The sequence below is a fragment of the Amphiura filiformis genome, chromosome 19, assembly GCF_039555335.1.
Source record: "Amphiura filiformis chromosome 19, Afil_fr2py, whole genome shotgun sequence".
Classification (NCBI taxonomy): Eukaryota; Metazoa; Echinodermata; class Ophiuroidea; order Amphilepidida; family Amphiuridae; genus Amphiura; species Amphiura filiformis.
Window position 1 is genome coordinate 15,466,539 of NC_092646.1, and position 21,220 is coordinate 15,487,758.

The 21,220-nt window shown below is 36.4% G+C and overlaps 1 protein-coding gene across 1 annotated transcript in view; it reads left to right on the forward strand.

The window, feature by feature from the left end:
• The window catches only part of LOC140140964 (glutamate receptor ionotropic, kainate 2-like), a 215,599-nt gene extending 195,409 nt beyond the window's left edge, over positions 1 to 20,190 (forward strand). Inside the window, 11 exon segments of the mRNA XM_072162732.1 lie at positions 3,790 to 3,843; positions 5,017 to 5,193; positions 5,802 to 5,969; positions 8,276 to 8,455; positions 9,193 to 9,306; positions 9,902 to 10,114; positions 15,232 to 15,516; positions 15,518 to 15,793; positions 16,599 to 16,827; positions 18,712 to 18,968; positions 19,649 to 20,190. Of these exon segments, the coding sequence (XP_072018833.1) occupies positions 3,790 to 3,843; positions 5,017 to 5,193; positions 5,802 to 5,969; positions 8,276 to 8,455; positions 9,193 to 9,306; positions 9,902 to 10,114; positions 15,232 to 15,516; positions 15,518 to 15,793; positions 16,599 to 16,827; positions 18,712 to 18,968; positions 19,649 to 19,819 (2,124 nt within the window). The 3' untranslated portion in view covers positions 19,820 to 20,190.
• The last annotated feature ends 1,030 nt before the right edge of the window (positions 20,191 to 21,220 follow it).

Here is a 21,220-nt window from a genome sequence, read left to right on the forward strand (position 1 = left end):
GTCTTTCTGGCTAAAAGTATGTGGAACAAAAATAATCCATTTGGCTGTTCGACATGCAAGCTTTGGAATGGCCTTTGCTAATGTACGCTGTGATTAGCGCAGGACATATTAAGCAAAGGTCATTTGCCCTGGCATTTACCGTATTAATTGATAAAGAAATAAGGTCGGTAATGCCGAGGTGAGAAAATGAACTTCAAACGCTGTGAATAAAATGCATAATTTGAACAGAGAAGTTTAATTTCACTGATGAAACACTAAATGGACTGGGCATTGATTTCTGGTAGTTTTTCACCTTATACAACATAGACTACTAGAATTCTCCTATCCATTTTATTTCTCATATTTCCCTTGCGTGTTTTAACACGTGTCGCGCACAGCACCATACAAATTAATCAAGAAAAGGCACTCAGACCAATAGTACTGTGACTCTCAACGTCGACAATTACCACACTAACGTAAACTTTCTTTTCTCCGGATCGCCACACAAAAAGTTTTTTTAATAATTTTGGACACGCGCACATACTTGACTAGACCTTCGAATGTATTTGATCTCAAATGTATATTTATGTTCTTATATATCTTATGTAAATTCTAATTCCACTTGACTTTGGAAGTGACGCTATTGATGAAGTAGCTATGTAATATACTGATACTGGTGTTGATAAAGTAGCTATCTACTACTGATACTGGTAATGATGAAGTAGCTATCTACTACTGATACCGGTATTGATGAAGTAGCTATCTACTACTGATACTGGTGTTGATAAAGTAGCTATGACTGATAGTGGTATTGATGAAGTAGTATTGATGAAGTAGCTACCTACTACTGATACTGGTGTTGATGAAGTAGCTATCTACTACTGGTGTTCATGAAGTAGCTAATGTACCGGTACTGGTATTGATGAAATAGCTATATCTACTACTGATACCGGTATTGATGAAGTAGCTATCTATTACTGATACTGGTATTGATGAAGTATATAGCTATATAGGCCTACTACTGATACTGGGGTTGATGAAGTAGCTATCTACTGATACTGGTATTGATGAAGTAGCTATCTACTTCTGATACAGGCATTGATGAAATAGCTATCTACTAGTCTCTCCGTGAGACTGGAAAATCGTTGGGTCAAGAAGTTAACAAAATTTGGCATTTGTTGAAAGATTTGAAGAAAAATAATGACATTTTATGAAACTTAGAGAAAAAAACTCTCACTTGGTGAGAGATTATCATAAATATGTTCAAATTTCTTGAAAAAGGTGGGGTGTTTTGATGACAGTAAAAGGTTTGTCATGGTGTGAGGAGTTAAAAAATGGGGGTTAATGTGGCCGTATATCTCCGTCATCGATTTTGATTCATTGCCCCACCATCACTTACATCCTTTAACCCCCTGGACACTACTGGTCATCTAACAGCATTTCTGATTGGTTGATAACTTGAAATGCTCATTTCAATTGCCAATTATGACAAGGCTTTAAACTATTTATGGTCAAACTTGCATTTGCTGAAGATTTTATTAATACCCTCATTGATTGGTTAAAATTTGACATAATATTAATTTTGGCCAATCGGCAGGTAGTTCTCATGGGGTTAAACACATGATTTCAAACTTCCAGCCTATCTGACTATAATTTAAACTTTCATTCTCAGGATATCCATTCAAAATGTCTTCTGAGAATTTGATTCTGAAAGGTTTCTTTTTTTTTATATTTGACATCAGAATTGACGTTCATTACTACATTCCCTAGCCTCTACTTATAACTTATTTTGCATCTTACGTTTCCACCACCCAATGGCCAAAGCATTTAAGTATGATTAAAACCTTATAATGTTCATATCATGTTTCCCGAATACATGAGTGTAGAAGTATGTGTTTCACGACACTTAGGGAAGTAATCAGATTACACAACATTTTCTGGACAGTGTCGTATTTCAGAGCATAACCAGACACTGGGTTTTTGATTTGAACGTACTCCGATGATTGTAAGTCAACAGTTCTGACCAAAGTGGTTCCAACAAAATAACAAATATAACACTTAGGGATGAAATCAAAACTCGACCGCCGGTTGAACCGCGTTCCATTTGTTCAGAACAATTGAAACCGGCTCCAACCGGACGGAACCGCCCTGAACCGGCGGTCGAGTTTTTATTTCATCCCTTATTAAAGGTGCCTTTGTGATCCACAGCCTTATCCCCTCGGTGCACTTATAGGCCCTACTCCAAAAATGTTGAGTTTTATACTATCAGAAACTTGAGATTCTATACCATTAGAAACCTAGGACTACATCATTTTTGTGCGCCTTTATACCTTTCTTCAGATTCAACTAAATATTTTAGAAATAAGAATTAGGCTTATTTCGTGGAAAGCGATTGAACCGTACCATACCATGATACAAGAGGATGCTATAATCACGAAATGCTCCTTTAACAACCATTATGCTGAAATTAAATACTGCGACCATCAACAACCATGTTTATACAATGCGCCACCGAGCAATATTAAAAAGCATGACAGGAATATTTTTCCAACCACAATATTGATGGTTATCTGCAAGAAAGCCTATCTGCAATAGCTGCCAATGTCATGTGCGTATAATATAGAACACAGAAATGGTCAAACGTGTATAGGGCAGCTATTGCACTAACAACCTTCTTATATTATACCCACAATATTTGGCTATTCATGGCCACAAGTCGCGATGAAAAACAACTCTTGAATTTAGGGTAAATTTTCATCCTGAATACACAATTTCAAAGGCAAAATTGGCGAGACAAAAACCTAATCCTTCCAACGTCAGCAATCTATTGGGGGACTATAGGCCTACAATATAGTGTCGCTTTATGGTCCATTTTCGTTTTTACATTATAAATTGTCATGTAATGGACTAGATTTGAAAGTTTGGCTACTCGACTTAAAAGCAATAGTTTCTTCATACATCACCCTTCTGCAACATACAAAAAAAAAAAAAAGAAACTTATAATTTTTCACAAGGTCTAGATATCTTTAAATCCTGTGCATCTAAATTAAACAAAATTACACACAGGATTACTTCAATACCGTACTCTACTCTAAACACATATCAGTAACCAAGCAGTTGTGCAACTGACACAAAAATGCAATGACATTGACCAGCTTCCTGGACAACATTCACAGTCCAATAATTGGCACCCACCAGTAGTTTGGCTACTCGACTTAAAAGCATTATTTTCTTCATACATCACCCTTCTGCAACATACACTAAGCCAAAAAAGAAACTTATAATTTTTCACAAGGTCTAGATATCTTTAAATCCTGTGCATCTAAATTAAACAAAATTACACACAGGATTACTTCAATACCGTACTCTACTCTAAACACATATCAGTAACCAAGCAGTTGTGCAACTGACACAAAAATGCAATGCCATTGACCAGCTTCCTGGACAACATTCACAGTCCAATAATTGGCACCCAGCACAAAAAATCTCTGAGTAATTGGAATAGTTTGGAAAAAAGACCTGTTTCTTGAAGAAAGTGCGTGAAAAGCAGAAATCAGCCCCATTCCACACTATGTCCACTTATCCTTTGGAAATTGTCATCTGTGTAAGGATCTTATGAAGCACTCTACAAACTTGTCCAAGAATACACTGAGACATAATTTCGTTTTATCTAATAATGCCAATTTTAGGATTGTTGCACCGATGTCCTCAATTTCCCACATAAAAATATTATCGCCAGAATGTTAGAGAATCCTTCACAGGTTCGTTACCATGGTAACAATCCTTATCGGGTTTTTTTATCTGTTACAGATGATGGAGGTGCAAATGCTTAGAAGTTATTTTCATTATCTATTCACAAATCTGGTAAGTACACAGTAGGCCTACATGCATAGGGGCTATATGTTTTACAACAAGGTATGCCATGCTCCACGACCTGAGCATTATTCTGAGAGTATGCACGCTAGTATTTTTCTCTCAAACTTAAGGGGTGGGGTATGAACGTTTGGACAGTATTTATTGTGGGACATTAGAGCACATCAGACATCGATTTGCATTCTGAATACGAAGAATGTCCTTCTAATATCAAATAATTTTGATTTTTTTAAATTCGCAATGTAATACACATTTTATGGCAAATGATTAAAAATTGATATTTTTGATATATAACAGTACTCGAAGTAAACTTCATAAATCTGATGATTTATACTTAAAGTATATAGAGGTGGGATGAAAAGCCGACGATCAATTGAAAATTTTGACCTTTCGTATTGAAGATATGGATTTTTTTTTCCCAAAACACCAACAAACAACAAAAATTAGGTTTGTCTTTTGGGGAAAAAATCCATATATTCAATATGAAAAGTCAAAATTTTCAATTGATCGTCGGCTTTTCCTCCCAGCTACATACACTTTAAGAATATGTCTTTAGATTTATAAAATTTACTTCGAGGACTGTTATATATCAAAATGTGAAAAATGTCAAATTTTAATAATTTGTCATAAAATTTGTATTATATCGTGAATTTCAAAAAATGAAAATATTTGATATCAGAAAGACATTCTTCGTATTCAGAATGCAATTCGATATGTCTGATGTGCTCTCATGTCCCACAAAAATACTGTCGAAACGCTCAAAACGCTCATTCCAGATCCCTTAAACAAATCCCTTCAAATTTATTGAACTTTATTTATTGAACTTTATATCCCTAAAATTATTTTTATACCCGAAAACGATTCATTCGTTGTGAGTTTTAAATTTCTAAATTCGTCCGCAACTTGTGATCCTGGACCCCAATGCTAAATCATGAATGCAGCAAGCCCCGCAGGGCGGAGACCGCCGACTTCTATAGTAAAGGCTTATAGAATTGAGTTCCAATACAGCATTAGGATCCTGGACCACATCACGATGAAATTGCTTGTTTGACTGATTTACCAACAAGGCAAATGTATGGCGGAGTTTCCTTTTGGGAAGGATCAGAAAATAAAAGGGAAAACTGAAAATCTTTTAAAAAATATATTTTATTTTTCCCGTTGCAGGATCTTCACCTGATGAATATGAGTCGCTATGTAGGGGATAAAGTTAACATGTCTACAGTTCATCTTCTTAATAATAAAAACACACTGGTGAAACAATTAATGGCAGAATGGAGGAAGTTACATCCTCAGAAAACAGAAGAAGATCCTCTAGTGGATCCATTCTATGGAAAGCTGACGGTAAGTTATATTGGATCCATTCTTTGAAATGTTGACTGTAATTAAGGGCTCGAATAGCAACGTTTTCACATATTTTTGTGGGACCTGAGACTAAGAGCAATCAGACATATCGAATTGCATTTTGAATACGAGCAATGTCCTTCTGATATCAAATAATTTTGATTAAAAAAAAAATCACATTTTATGCCAAATGATTAAAAATTGATATTTTTGAAATCTAACAGTCCTCGAAGTAAATTGTATAAATCTAATGATACGTACTTAAAGTGTATGTAGCTAAGATTTTTTTTCCCCAAACACCAAAAAATGTAGGTAATTTGGGGGAAAATGTATATCTTCAATATGAAAGGAGTGGAGTGAGGTCTGGTACATGGAGGGGGTGAGTGTGGGGCATGTTTACTTTCAATAAGGCCTAAAAATTGTTTGATTGGCGTAACCCGACCGATCCTATAAAAAAATTAAAGTAAAGTAAAGTAAATAAATTTTTTTTAAAAAGAAGAAGAAAAGTTCCAAAGCCTTTATCAAAATCTATATGTTACACCAATCAAACAATTTTCTTTTTTTAGACCTAATGAACTAAAGCTATTTACCTTTGTTCTTGTTCACAGACACAAGCAGCCATGATCTATGATGCCGTTCAGTTGATTGATAAAGCACTGACTAGTGCATTCAAAAGTGCCCCAGTTGAAATGCAGTCATTATCATGTCTTGATCCTCAACCAAAGAGTTGGGACTATGGTCTCACCGTTATCAACTATCTTAAGATGGGTGAAAGGGTGAGTAGCATCAGATGGGAGGAGGTCAATTTTCTTTTCTTTATTCTTTTTCAAACCTCTCCACACGGGTGTCGAGTGAATAATCTCGACACCCGTGTGGGTGTCGAGTGAATAATCTCGACACCCGTGTGGGTGTCGAGTGAATAATCTCGATACCCACACGGGTGTCAAGTGAATAATCTCGACTCCCGTGTGGGTGACAAGTGAACAACCTCGACACCTGTGTGAGTGTCGAGTGAATAATCTCAACACCCGTGTGGGTGTCAAGTGAATAATCTCGACACCTGTGTGGTGTCGAGTGAATAATGCTTTACTTGTCTTCTCAACATTTTTTCAGTACAATCTGATATGCCTAAATGTCTGTGAAACACACCCAAATGTATATTATATTTCCTCAGACATTTGGGAGTATTTAAAAATACACCCAAATGTCTGAGGAAATGGAATACATCTTGTCCAAATGTCTTGAGAATACACTCAAATGGCTTAGCAATACACCCAAATGGCTTAACAATACACCCAAATGGCTTAGTAATACACCCAAATGGCTTAGCTATACACCCATATTATTATATATTGGGAATACACTCAGATCTCCTAGCAAATAGCAATACACCCAAATGGCTTAGCAATACACCCAAATGGCTTAACAATACACCCAAATGGCTTAGTAATACACCCAAATGGCTTAGCTATACACCCATATTATTATATATTGGGAATACACTCAGATCTCCTAGCAAATAGCAATACACCCAAATGGCTTAGCAATACACCCAAATGGCTTAACAATACACCCAAATGGCTTAGTAATACACCCAAATGGCTTAGCAATACCCCCATATTATTATGTATTGGGAATACACTCGGATGTCTTAGCAAATAGCAATACACCCGAATGGCTAAGCAATACAACCAAATGGCTTAACAATACACCCAAATGGTTTAGTAATACACCCAAATGGCTTAGTAATACACCCATATTATTATGTATTGGGAATACACTCGGATGTCTTAGCAAATAGCAAATACACCCAAATGGCTAAGTAATACACCCAAATGGCTTAACAATACACCCAAATGGCTTAGTAATACACCCAAATGGCTTAGCAATATCCCCATATTATTATGTATTGGGAATACAATCAGATGTCTTATCAAATAGCAATACACCCAAATGGCTTAGCAATACACCCAAATGGCTTAGTAATACACCCAAATGGCTTAGCAATACACCCAAATGGCTTAACAATACACCCAAATGGCTAAGCAATACACCCAAATGGCTTAGCTATACACCCATATTATTATATATTGGGAATACACTCAGATCTCCTAGCAAATAGCAATACACCCAAATGGCTTAGCAATACACCCAAATGGCTTAACAATACACCCAAATGGCTTAGTAATACACCCAAATGGCTTAGCAATACCCCCATATTATTATGTATTGGGAATACAATCAGATGTCTTAGCAAATAGCAATACACCCGAATGGCTAAGCAATACAACCAAATGGCTTAACAATACACCCAAATGGTTTAGTAATACACCCAAATGGCTTAGTAATACACCCATATTATTATGTATTGGGAATACACTCGGATGTCTTAGCAAATAGCAAATACACCCAAATGGCTAAGTAATACACCCAAATGGCTTAACAATACACAGAAATGGCTTAGTAATACACCCAAATGGCTTAGCAATACACCCATATTATTATGTATTGGGAATACACTCGGATGTTTTAGCAAATAGCAATACACCCGACTGGCTTAGCAATACACCCAAATGACTTAACAATACACCCAAAGGGCTTAGTAATACACCCAAACGGCTTAGCAATACACCCATATTATTATGTATTGGGAATACAATCAGATGTTTTAGCAAATAGCAATACACCCGACTGGCTTAGCAATACACCCAAATGACTTAACAATACACCCAATTGGCTTAGTAATACACCCAAATGTCTGAGGAAATGTTATACATCTTGTCCAAGTGTCTTAAGAATACACTCAAATGGCTTAGCAATACACCCAAATGGCTTAACAATACACCCAAATGGTTTAGTAATACACCCAAATGGCTTAGTAATACACCCATATTATTATGTATTGGGAATACAATCAGATGTCTTATCAAATAGCAATACACCCAAATGGCTTAGCAATACACCCAAATGGCTTAGTAATACACCCAAATGGCTTAACAATACACCCAAATGGCTTAGCAATACACCCAAATGTCTCATATACACCCAAATGTCTCACATACATCCAATGTTTATTTTACAGAATGAGACAGAAGAAAAGCCGAGTGGTAGGACTGGTCGTAATGAGATAGAAGACGGTACTATGCGTCGTAATGTGATGGAAGAGGGAATCACAGGACGCATTGCATTTGATCAAGCAACTGGTCAGAGAGTCTCTCCGTTATACCATATTTCTGAGCTTGAAGAGTCAGGATTTTATCAGGTATTGTTATAGCTAGAACTACATCTTTTAACCCCCTGGACACTACTATCTAACAACATTTCTGATTGGTTAATAACTTGAAATGCTAATTTCAATTGCCAATTATGACTAGGCTTTAAACTATTTATGGTCAAACCTGCATTTGCAGATGATCTTATACCCTCCTTGATTGGTTCAAAGTTGGACACAAAATTCATTTTGACCAATCAGCAGATAGTTCTCATGGTGTTAAGACAAATGATTCAATTAAAAAAAAACAAGTTTATTCACTCAACATTAGAATATAAATGTTTGCAAAATAACTAAACATCAGAAGATATAATTATGTTTGCAAAATGAATGTTGAATACTCTAAATAAAGAGTAACTGCTCGGTGCCAGAAGTGGGTAAGTGCAATAGCTGCCCTGTGAACATTTGGCATTTTACACACAGTATATTGTACTCATCTACAATATTAATCCTTCAATATGGCCAAATTTGGTTCAGTATCATGCAAACAGACAAAAAGGAAGAAGCAATTCGCAAATTTTAGTAACATACACAAAAATGTTTCAATATTTTTTTAACCAGGGGCGATTCGACGCTCCCTAAAAGGCAGCGCCCAGGGTAGTGTGTTCCCCTTGCCACCCCCCTGCAAGGCCACTGAGTTTGTCAGGTGTTTATTGAATGCTCAAATTGAATGTGTGATAAAAGTAACAACTATTTTTGGTGGAATTTTGTTTTTGTTTATTATAAAGGTTGGCTCATGGTCAGAAAACAGAGAACCACAACTACAAATGGCTGAGAAGGATCCACAAAAACCAACCAAACACTTCTATGTAAACAGAACATTGATTGTCACAACAATACTAGTAGGTATACGTTATATAAATACACCAAGCCAAATAAGAAACTGACACAATAGCAAAATGCACTGATATGGAACAGCTTCCTGGACCCCATTCACAGACCAATAATTGGCACCCGGCACAAGAAATCTGTGAGAATCATTGAACAGATGATAATTTCCAAAACAGCGCTGCTTTCTGCTTTTCACGCACTTTCTTTAAGAAACAGGTCTTGTTCCACACTATTCCACTTACTCTTTGGGAATTATCATCTGTGCGAGGACCTTGTTCACATTTTCACAGATTTCTTGTGCTGGGTGCCAATTATTGGACTGTGAATATATATCTAATTCACAACAATAAATCAAGCAAGTTTTCAAAGTATATGATTTGTAGAATGAACTTTTGCAAAACATCAGTGTTATTTTTCAATAATATATTGATTTAGACCTACTTTGACCTACAAAACCTAGTATACCCTTAAACTTTTTGTTTGTTTTCACCAGGAACCACAGTTTCTGATGCCACGTATGAGTGAAGACGGTGAGACTCTTGAAGGAAACAATCGCTATTAAGGTTACTGTGCTGATCCCTTAAACTTTTTGTTTGTTTTCACCAGGAACCGCCATTTCTGATGACACGTAGGAGTGAGGATGGTGAGACTCTTGAGGGAAACAATCGATATGAAGGTTACTGTGCTGATCTTATCGCAAAGGTCGCTGAGTTAGTTGGATTTGAGTATGAACTGAAACTAGTGGATGATGAGAACTATGGTGCTCCAATTGAAGGCACAGACAACTGGGATGGGATGGTTGGAGAACTTATAGAGAAGGTAGGTATGGGCTATTGAGGTTGAAATCCATACACCCCTATGGAAGACATGACCTTAATCTTCCACACAGGGAGTGTGAATTTCAAAAGCGATTACCTGAATGGGTGACTCAATTTGAAATGTACATTGGCAGGCACACTGAAAAGAACCAGTGATATAACTACTATCTGTTAAACTACTTTAGATCAGGCTATTGAAAAACTAACTGGTATAATCTACCTTATATCAGATGACCATTACACTTTCTGGTATATCTACCTTAGATCTGGTAATTGATAAAGTATTTGGTATATCTACCTTAGATCAGGTTATTGATAAACTACCTGATGTATCTACCCATAGATAATGTTATTGATAAACTACCTGGTGTATCTACCCATAGATGTTATTGATAAACTACCTGATGTATCTACCCATAGATAATGTTATTGATAAACTACCTGATGTATCTACCCATAGATAATGTTATTGATAAACTACCTGATGTATCTACCCATAGATGTTATTGATAAACTACCTGATGTATCTACCCATAGATAATGTTATTGATAAACTACCTGATGTATCTACCCATAGATAATGTTATTGATAAACTACCTGGTGTATCTACCCATAGATGTTATTGATAAACTACCTGATGTATCTACCCATAGATAATGTTATTGATAAACTACCTGATGTATCTACCCATAGATAATGTTATTGATAAACTACCTGATGTATCTACCCATAGATGTTATTGATAAACTACCTGATGTATCTACCCATAGATAATGTTATTGATAAACTACCTGATGTATCTACCCATAGATAATGTTATTGATAAACTACCTGATGTATCTACCCATAGATGTTATTGATAAACTACCTGATGTATCTACCCATAGATAATGTTATTGATAAACTACCTGATGTATCTACCTCAGATAAGCTTATTGTGAACTACCTGATGTATCTACCTTAGATCAGGTTATTGATAAACTACCTGATGTATCTACCTTAGATCAGGTTATTGATAAACTATCTGATGTGTTTACCTTAGATCAGGTTATTGATAAACTACCTGATGTATCTACCTTAGATCAGGCTGTTGATAAACTACCTGATGTATCTACCTTAGATCAGGCTGTTGATAAACTACCTGATGTATCTACCTTAGATCAGGCTGTTGATAAACTACCTGATGTATCTACCTTAGATCAGCTTATTGATAAACTACCTGATGTGTTTACCTTAGATCAGCTTATTGATAAACTACCTGATGTATCTACCTTAGATCAGGTTATTGATAAACTATCTGATGTATCTACCTTAGATAAGCTTATTGTGAACTGCCTGATTTATCTACCTTAGATCAGGTTATTGATAAACTACCTGATGTATCTACCTTAGATCAGGTTATTGATAAACTACCTGATGTGTTTACCTTAGATCAGGTTATTGATAAACTACCTGATGTATCTACCTTAGATAAGCTTATTGTAAACTACCTGATATATCTACCTTAGATCAGGTTATTGATAAACTACCTGATGTATCTACCTTAGATCAGGCTGTTGCTAAACTACGGTACCTAATGTGTTTACCTTAGATCAGGTTATTGATACACTACCTGATGTATCTACCTTAGATCAGGCTGTTGATAAACTACCTGATGTATCTACCTTAGATAAGCTTATTAATAAACTACCCGATGTGTCTACCTTAGATCAGGTTATTGATAAACTACCTGATGTATCTACATTAGATAAGCTTATTGATAAACTATCTGATGTATCTACCTTAGATAAGCTTATTAATAAACTACCCGATGTGTCTACCTTAGATCAGGTTATTGATAAACTACCTGATGTAACTACCTTAGATCAGGTTATTGATAAACTACCTGATGTATCTACCTTAGATAAGCTTATTAATAAACTACCCGATGTGTCTACCTTAGATCAGGTTATTGATAAACTACCTGATGTATCTACATTAGATAAGCTTATTGATAAACTATCTGATGTATCTACCTTAGATAAGCTTATTAATAAACTACCCGATGTGTCTACCTTAGATCAGGTTATTGATAAACTACCTGATGTATCTACCTTAGATCAGGTTATTGATAAACTACCTGATGTATCTACCTTAGATAAGCTTATTAATAAACTACCCGATGTGTCTACCTTAGATCAGGTTATTGATAAACTACCTGATGTATCTACATTAGATAAGCTTATTGATAAACTATCTGATGTATCTACCTTAGATAAGCTTATTAATAAACTACCCGATGTGTCTACCTTAGATCAGGTTATTGATAAACTACCTGATGTATCTACCTTAGATCAGGTTATTGATAAACTGTTTGGTATATCTACCTTAGATCAGGTTATTAATAAACTACCCGGTGTGTCTACCTTAGATCAGGTTATTGATAAACTACCTGATGTATCTACCTTAGATAAGCTTATTAATAAACTACCTGATGTATCTACCTTAGATAAGCTTATTAATAAACTACCTGATGTGTCTACCTTAGATCAGGTTATTGATAAACTACCTGATGTATCTACCTTAGATCAGGTTATTGATAAACTACCTGATGTATCTACATTAGATAAGGTTATTGATAAACTATTTGGCATATCTACCTTAGACAGTCTATAATATCGAATTGATTAATTCGAATTAAACAATTCATTGATGTTAGCACTGGGTAGTAGCCATTACTGCAGGTAGACAGGAAGTCTAGAAAGTTGACCTCAACGCTGTAGGTGGTCTTCCTGTACTTTTGAAGGGGACAGCAGTAACCTTGGGCATGTTTTAGACCAAAATTTTGGATTTTTCAGATTTTTTTCTAAGTTTGTGAGAGCATAACAAGACTATCCGTCGATGGATTTTTATTTCCGTCGGTAGATATTTTTAAAATTAAGTTTTTCATAACATATTAAAAGGCAGAGACCCTGATGTATAATAAATTAGCTAGGTAAGTTTTGAGTAACCTTGATGAAAATTATCAAAAAAGTGCCTATTCAATTGTGTGGGTACCGTCCATCACCTGTCACTTGGTAGTCTTGTAACATGTCTAATGGCGCTGCCCATGGCCACTCGATGAATTGTTTAATTCGAATTAATCAAATCGATATTATAGACTGTTAGATCAGGTTATTGATAAACTACCTTAGATCAGGTTATTGATAAACTACCTGATGTGTTGACCTTAGATCAGGTTATTGATAAACTACCTGATGTATCTACCTTAGATTGGCTTGTTGACAAACTACCTGATGTATCTACATTAGATAAGCTTATTGATAAACTATCTGATGTATCTACCTTAGATAAGCTTATTGATAAACTACCTGATGTATCTACCTTAGATCAGGTTATTGATAAACTAACTGGTGTATTTACCTTAGATAAGGTTATTGATAAACTACCTGATGTATCTACCTAAGATTAGAGCATTGATAAACTACCTGGTATATCTACCTTAGACCAGCTTATTGATAAACTACCTGATGTATCTACCTTAGATAAGCTTATTGATAAACTACCTGATGTATCTACCTTAGATTGGGTTATTGTTAAACTAACTGGTATATCTACCTTAGATCAGCTTATTGGTAAACTATTTGGTATATCTACCTTAGATCAGGTTATTGATAAACTACCTGATGTATCTACCTTAGATCAGGATATTGATAAACTACCTGATGTATCTACCTTAGATCAGCTTATTGATAAACTGTTTGGTATATCTACCTTAGATCAGGTTATTGATAAACTACCTGATGTATCTACCTTAGATCAGGCTATTGATAAACTACCTGATGTAATTACCTTAGATAAGCTTATTGATAAACTACCTGATGTATCTACCTTATAAATTAAGCTACTGATCAGCTAACTTTACATAAGGTTAGGCCTAAAAAAAAAAATTGTTGTGTTGCCCTCAACCGCCCGGTCCTAAATCCTGAAAAATCAGGGTCGCAATTTTTGTTTTTTTTTTTTTTTTTTTTTTTTGTTTTTACAGATTTGTTCAAAAAATCTATGTTTTTCACTTAAAATTAATATTTTATTGAAAGACTAGTCTTTAATTGATGTCTAACAGGTATCCAGAAGTCAGAATTGACAAATATCCCCGAGTTGAAGAAGCATTATTTAATATTTGAGGAGATTTTTAAGAACTGAAGGTTTGAAAAAAAAAAAAAAAGAAGAAAAAAAAAAGAAATCCGACCGTCCGCCCCAGCTTTCCCATTTTCTCACTTGAGGGCAACACAACAATATTTTTTTTTTTTGGCCTTATTGATAAACTACCTGATGTATCTACCTTAGATCAGCTTATTGATAAACGACCTGATGCAGGTGGTGTATGACGTGCAGTCCCTAAATTCAGTAAATTTTCATCGTCAACCGTGTAATTGAATGGGATTATTTTGAAATTTTGAAACGCTTGAAATATCACAAACAAATCGGCCTATGTTGATAAATAATATAAATACAAGCTAAAACCGTTGGGGTTCGATAATGAACCCCACAAAACTAACAGTATATGGAAAATGCCATACGGCCGGGCGGTTTCACGAGTTGCCGGCTCGATCATGTCATCCGCTGCCTGACCTGATGTATGTACCTTAGATCGGTTTATTGATAAACTACCTGATGTATCTACCTTAGATAAGCTTATTGATAAACTACCTGATGTATCTACCTTAGATAAGCTTATTGATAAACTACCTGATGTATCTACCTTAGATTGGGTTATTGTTAAACTAACTGGTATATCTACCTTAGATCAGCTTATTGGTAAACTATTTGGTATATCTACCTTAGATCAGGTTATTGATAAACTACCTGATGTATCTACCTTAGATCAGGATATTGATAAACTACCTGATGTATCTACCTTAGATCAGCTTATTGATAAACTGTTTGGTATATCTACCTTAGATCAGGTTATTGATAAACTACCTGATGTATCTACCTTAGATCAGGCTATTGATAAACTACCTGATGTAATTACCTTAGATCAGCTTATTGATAAACTACCTGATGTATCTACCTTATAAATTAAGCTACTGATCAGCTAACATTATTTTTGTTAATTTAACATTTCTTCTCTTCAGGAAGCGGATATAGCCGTGGCACCATTAACTATTACCTACGCCAGAGAGAAAGTGATTGATTTCTCCAAACCCTACATGTATCTTGGTATCACCATCTTATTCCGGCAACCAGAACCACAAAATCCGGGTGTCTTTTCATTCCTCAACCCACTATCATTCGACGTGTGGCTCTATGTTGTTTTGGCATTTCTTCTAGTCAGCATCACATTATTTTTATTAGCCAGATTTAGTCCATATGAGTGGTACAATGAACATCCTTGTAACCCTGAATATGACAATGTAGAAAAATCAGTTCACTCTTCCAAACTGCCTCTGGTTTTCATTTGGAGGACTCATGCAACAGGGGTCAGAGGTCAACCCAAGAGCCTTTTCCACCAGAGTTCTGAGTGGTTTCTGGTGGTTCTTTTCACTCATACTCATATCATCGTACACTGCTAACCTAGCTGCTTTCTTGACTGTTGAACGTATGGTGTCACCCATTCAGGGTGCTGATGATATGGTCAAACAAACATCAATTGAGTATGGGACGAGGAATAGTGGATCAACATATACATTCTTTAGGGTAAGTTCTAAGTAGATTTTTGGAGAAGCACAGTGTACGATGAATCTTTAATTGCAAGTTCTTACTAATGAATGCTTGTTTCTAATTCAGGGGGGCTGGTCATTGACAAGGTGGTATTATGCATGACCATGAATTCCCAAAAAGCATCCTAAACAAGTATTTAAGAAGTCTTAAAATGCACCTCTAAACAAATGCATTTTCCTACCCTAAACATGTTTTATCCCCATTAGAAGCAAGTAAAATAAAAATTAAAATAAAAAACTGCATTCCATATCAGCTATTCAAATTGGTAAGGGCTTCAAGACAAACTATTAAAATTAACTCTCTCCATGCGGGTGTCGACTGCAGACGACAAGTTTTTTTTAAATTAAAAAATGTACGAATTGTAAAGTTTCATGATCATTTTTGGAATCAGCATGAAAAAATACATTAAAATGAGTACAAACAAGCCTTGTATTGGTTCAGTGGTTCTTAAGATAGCTTTTAATATTTTGAGAAAATATCTTAAAACTTGGAATTTTTATGTTGAAGCCTATTTGCCCTTTGCACGGATCCACCATCTTGCTATCAAAACGAGGTTCTCCCAGCAAACGCGAGCGCAAAATGTGCATTTTTGTTTTCGCACTTTTCTTGCATTGTGCCAGAAGGCTTTTGCAATGTGTACAGTAATTAAAGCGCGCGTTTGACAGGGGTACGCATACACAGCACGCACTCTGCCGGTATAACCTTGTTTTGAGAGGACCATGCGATCGACGAATAGCTAGCATGGCCATAATGTTTTTATTTTCTGTTACCATGCTTACAGCAATCCAAGATACCAACCTACCAGAAGATGTGGGAATTCATGAGTGCTCGTCCCAGTGTGTTCACACAAACCTATTTTGAAGGAGTACAACGTGTATTAAACAACAGGAATTATGCATATCTCATGGAGTCTACTATGGCAGAATATATCATATCTGAGCATTGTAAAAATTTAACACAAATAGGTGGTTTGCTCAATTCACGAGGATATGGAATAGGCCTACCACTGGGTAAGTCTTGTCACTGGAAATCCACACTCCCCCGGGAAGTTTGGCTATAAAAAGACTTCCGCAGAGGGAGTAGGGGTTTTAAATAGAATAGACAATTTGATAACTTTCATTTGAAATACTACTCAACAGCAAGTTGTTGTCATTGGGCTATTCCATTTGAAATCCACACTCCCCCTGTGGACGTTTTGGCTATAAAAAGTCTTCCACAGAGGGAGTATGTGTTTTAAATAGAATAGACATTGGGTAAATTCCATTTGAAATCCACACTCCCCTGTGAAAGTTTTGGCTATAAAGTGTCTTCCACAGAGGAAGTATGGGTTAACTAGAATAGACATTGGGTAAATTCCATTTGAAATCCACACTCCCCTGTGAAAGTTTTGGCTATAAAATGTCTTCCACAGAGGGAGTATGGATTTTAAATAGAATAGACTTTGGGTAAATTTCATTTGAAATACTATTCAACTCTAGATGAAGATATAGGTTTAAACCAGGGGGAGTATGGGCTGCAAAACAGTTAACCCCAGGCAATTTCATTTGAAAAACACACTCCCTCCGTGTGAGACTCTTCTGAAATCTTTCACAGAGATGTGGCAAATGTGTTTTCCGAAAGACCAATCAAAGTTCTTTTCGACGTACCATAAGGACATAGGTCACACCATTTTACGGTCAAGCCATCTTCCAACCACGCCCTCATGAATAGTGCTTTTTAGACAAGTTTTTGGGGCAAAATTTCGTTCAACTTACTAAGATGTGCTCTGTACTTTTTGTCACTATCAACCCATGTTGCACTAGATAGCAAATCAGTACAGAAAATTGAAATGGAAGAAATGCATTGTGGGAGTTGTAACATAATATACGCTGGCGAAGTTGCGTGATAAATCGGATTAACTACCATAGCAATTGGTGAAAAACATATCATGCTGCACTACAAGCAGGTTGCACTCATCATCTGTGTATGTCTGCAATCATAAATTGAATAGAATACCGGTCTTTTCAAATATACTTATCTTACAGATGCGAGTGATCAGCAGGATATTGCTCAATGCATAGGTACCGCGTGAACGTACCATTGCAGCGTGGTATAATCAAAAATTGTTTTCACCTATTGCTATGGTAGTTAATCCGATTATTACGTATCTTCACCAGCGTATAGGGTAACATAATATGGGTCCACAACTTATAAGTTCCCCCAAATACTTTTTAAAATAAGTCGAAAAATATTTTACGAAATGTAAAAAGTATGTATAGCCCTGTTTGTTTTACACATGTGGGCCAATTTATAGCGTCATTCATCATTGCGTTCAGTCACAATGGTTCATTATGTAAGAAAGAGACCATTTAAACAGTGTTAAAAGTTGCGTTTGAGTCCATAGGAGGCAACTCTCAAACAATACAGTAGGCCAGGTCTATTCATGTGTTTGTTAAGAAAAGCTGACTGCTATGGACTCAGGTGAAACTTTTAAAATGGCCTCTTTTCTTACACAATTAACCATTGTGACTGAGCGCAATGTTCTGTGACGCTATAAATTGGTCTACATGTGTAAAACAAATAGGGCTTTACATATTTTTGTACATTCTGTAAAATATTTTTGGACTTATTCTAAAAAGTATTAGGGGGCACTTATAAGTTGTGGACCCTATAGATGAGTTGACTTCTGACGTCAATGCCTGGCAGTATGCGCACGCATCATCACAATTGTTTTTTGCCTGTCAGTATGTGTGCGCATCATATTTTGTTCAGTGCTCATGTTTTTAAAACTCCTGCCACGTCACTATAAGGGTTCATTCAAGCATATCAATATACCAGTCCCTTGCCTTTGTTGATAAACATTGAGGTCAACTCATCTATAGTAATAATTTGTATTCTCCATGTTTATCCTACAGGTTCAGCCCTTAGAGATGAAGTCACAAAAGTAGTCCTACAACTTCAAGAAGATGATACACTCCTGCAATTAAAGAATAAATGGTGGAAGATTGATCAGTGTTCTGCTGAAGAAGGCAACAAGGAAGATGCCAATGAATTAGGATTAAAGAACATAGGTGGCATATTTCTGGTGCTTATATCAGGATTGGTGTGTGGTATATTAGCAGCTGTAGCTGAGTTTATTTGGAAGTCAAGACAGAATGCTGAAATTGATAGGGTAAGTAAGGGAATGAAAAAAGGTGGCTTTTCTTGACGGAATAAGCAAACTATGATGCAATTTTATCAGTTTCGCCGTCGAGCAATGATTAAAGGAGGAAATAGGAAAAGTGACCCCGCCCAGGAATTGAACCCAGGACCTCTGGCCACGGGAGATTCATGATTAGGCAGACTGGGAATTCAACCTATAAGCGGTCACTTAACCGTACCTCCTTCATGCAAGTCATCCTAATGTGGCTCGGCTCTAATAGAGTGAGAACGGCTCTATTCATGCTTGTCAAGCCCGAGCCACATTGGGATGACTTGCACGAGTATATTACCCAATTTGTCTCTATTCCATTTGAAACTCATACTCCCTCTGTGGAAGACTTTAGCTAAATCTTCCACAGGGGTAGTTTGGATTTTAAATGGAATAATATCCTAATGTGGCTCGGCTCTAATAGAGTGAGAACGGCTCTATTTATGCTTGTCAAGCCCGAGCCACATTGGGATGACTTGCACGAAGTTACCCAATTTGTCTCTATTCCATTTGAAACTCATACTCCCTCTGTGGAAGACTTTAGCTAAATCTTCCACAGGGGTAGTTTGGATTTTAAATGGAATAACCCTCTTTAGAAGTGAAGTGAGATCTTATTGTCAGTTAAGGAGACTAATTTGTTCACTATATTTTGTTTTCTGCAGAAATCATTGTGTGCGGAGATGATGAGCGAGATGAGATTTGCATGCCGTTGTCATAGAAACAGACGGCCAAGCAGGCCGTCAGTACAATTAGACCATAAATTCCTGCCAAGTTCTAATTATCCAGCTGGCCTAAATGGCCAACCTATACCTATTGCAGAAACTGTAGCTTGACTAGGGGAAACACGGCTAGAATCACGAGGATTTTAAATGCTTTAAGAATAATAAAAAAACATATTTTATTAATTGTTTTTGCAACATGTGTTGCTCGATGCCAAACTTTTGCAAGAAAAATCTACAAAAAGCCGACTACACGCCTCCATATATGATAGCCGTCTTTCCGATGATGGCAGTGTCGTACGCAAGGAATTGACCTGCTGAAAAACAAACAGAATTGATGTACAAATGGATGGAATTATTGCTCCAACATAACTGAAGATGGTACAAAGACAACAGCAGCGTTAATTTCAGGAAAAAAATGATGAGCAGTCAAGTACATCATGCAAATTTGTTATGCCATGGACAATACAAATCAATGCTTGTGCATGTTTTAAGAAAAATATTTTCTACTTAATTTGTTCATAAGTTCATAGTGACTACCAAAGGGGGCATAAATGACCATAATGGGGATGTGCCTCAAGTATGGGTTGCAATTTTGGCAAATGACCCCATTTTGTAGGCCAATTTTGGTATATAGATGGGTATTTTTTTCCATTTTTTTTAAATAGCCAAATATTGTCTCACTCTAACCCAAATTTTTGAAAAATTTCTCAAAATTTTGGAAAAGTTGTTAAATTTGGTAAAAATATTTGACTTTTGGTATATTGATGGGTCCAAATTATTTATAAAATTGGTAAATTGATGAGTCCACTTAGTGGCACACCCCTACCCAAACCAAACTTGAGTACACCCCAGTACCAAAGGCACTTATTGATTGCATCACACCTGATTAGATGCACTATGTACATTATTATACTCATCAACACTGGAACTCTTCCATGCAAGTATTTTTGCATCACTCTGAATGCGTGCAATTACTTCTATCTGAGGGCGCTGTACAAAATGGCTGACCACAATGTGCAATTGAACCTTACTCGGTTGAAAGTCATACTGAGGAGCTCTTTCAACGTGGCAATTAAGGGGTTTTCAGTCTGCTTTTTGTAAGCACACGCTCAAGACAACAGAGGCTGGTCAATGTGCTTTATGCGAGCAAAAGGAAGAGCGGTGTGCTTACTGCAAGCGCAAGGCAAAAAATGCTCACCTATATGCTTGATGCAAGCATAAGGCGACAGAAGATGAATGGTGTGCACAAGTTGACAATGGATATATGGATGTCATTGTGCTGATACCGCTTGATGTGCTTAACACCTGCACAAACTGACAGTGGTTGGCTGATATGCTTGCTGCAAGCACAAGGTGACAGAGAGTGGCTGATGTGCTTGACATGAGCACAAGCTGACAGTGGTTGGCTGATATGCTTGCTGCAAGCACAAGACGACAGAGACTGGCTGATGTGCTTGACATGAGCACAAGCTGATATGGCTGATATGCTTGACGCAAGTACAAATGTGAATA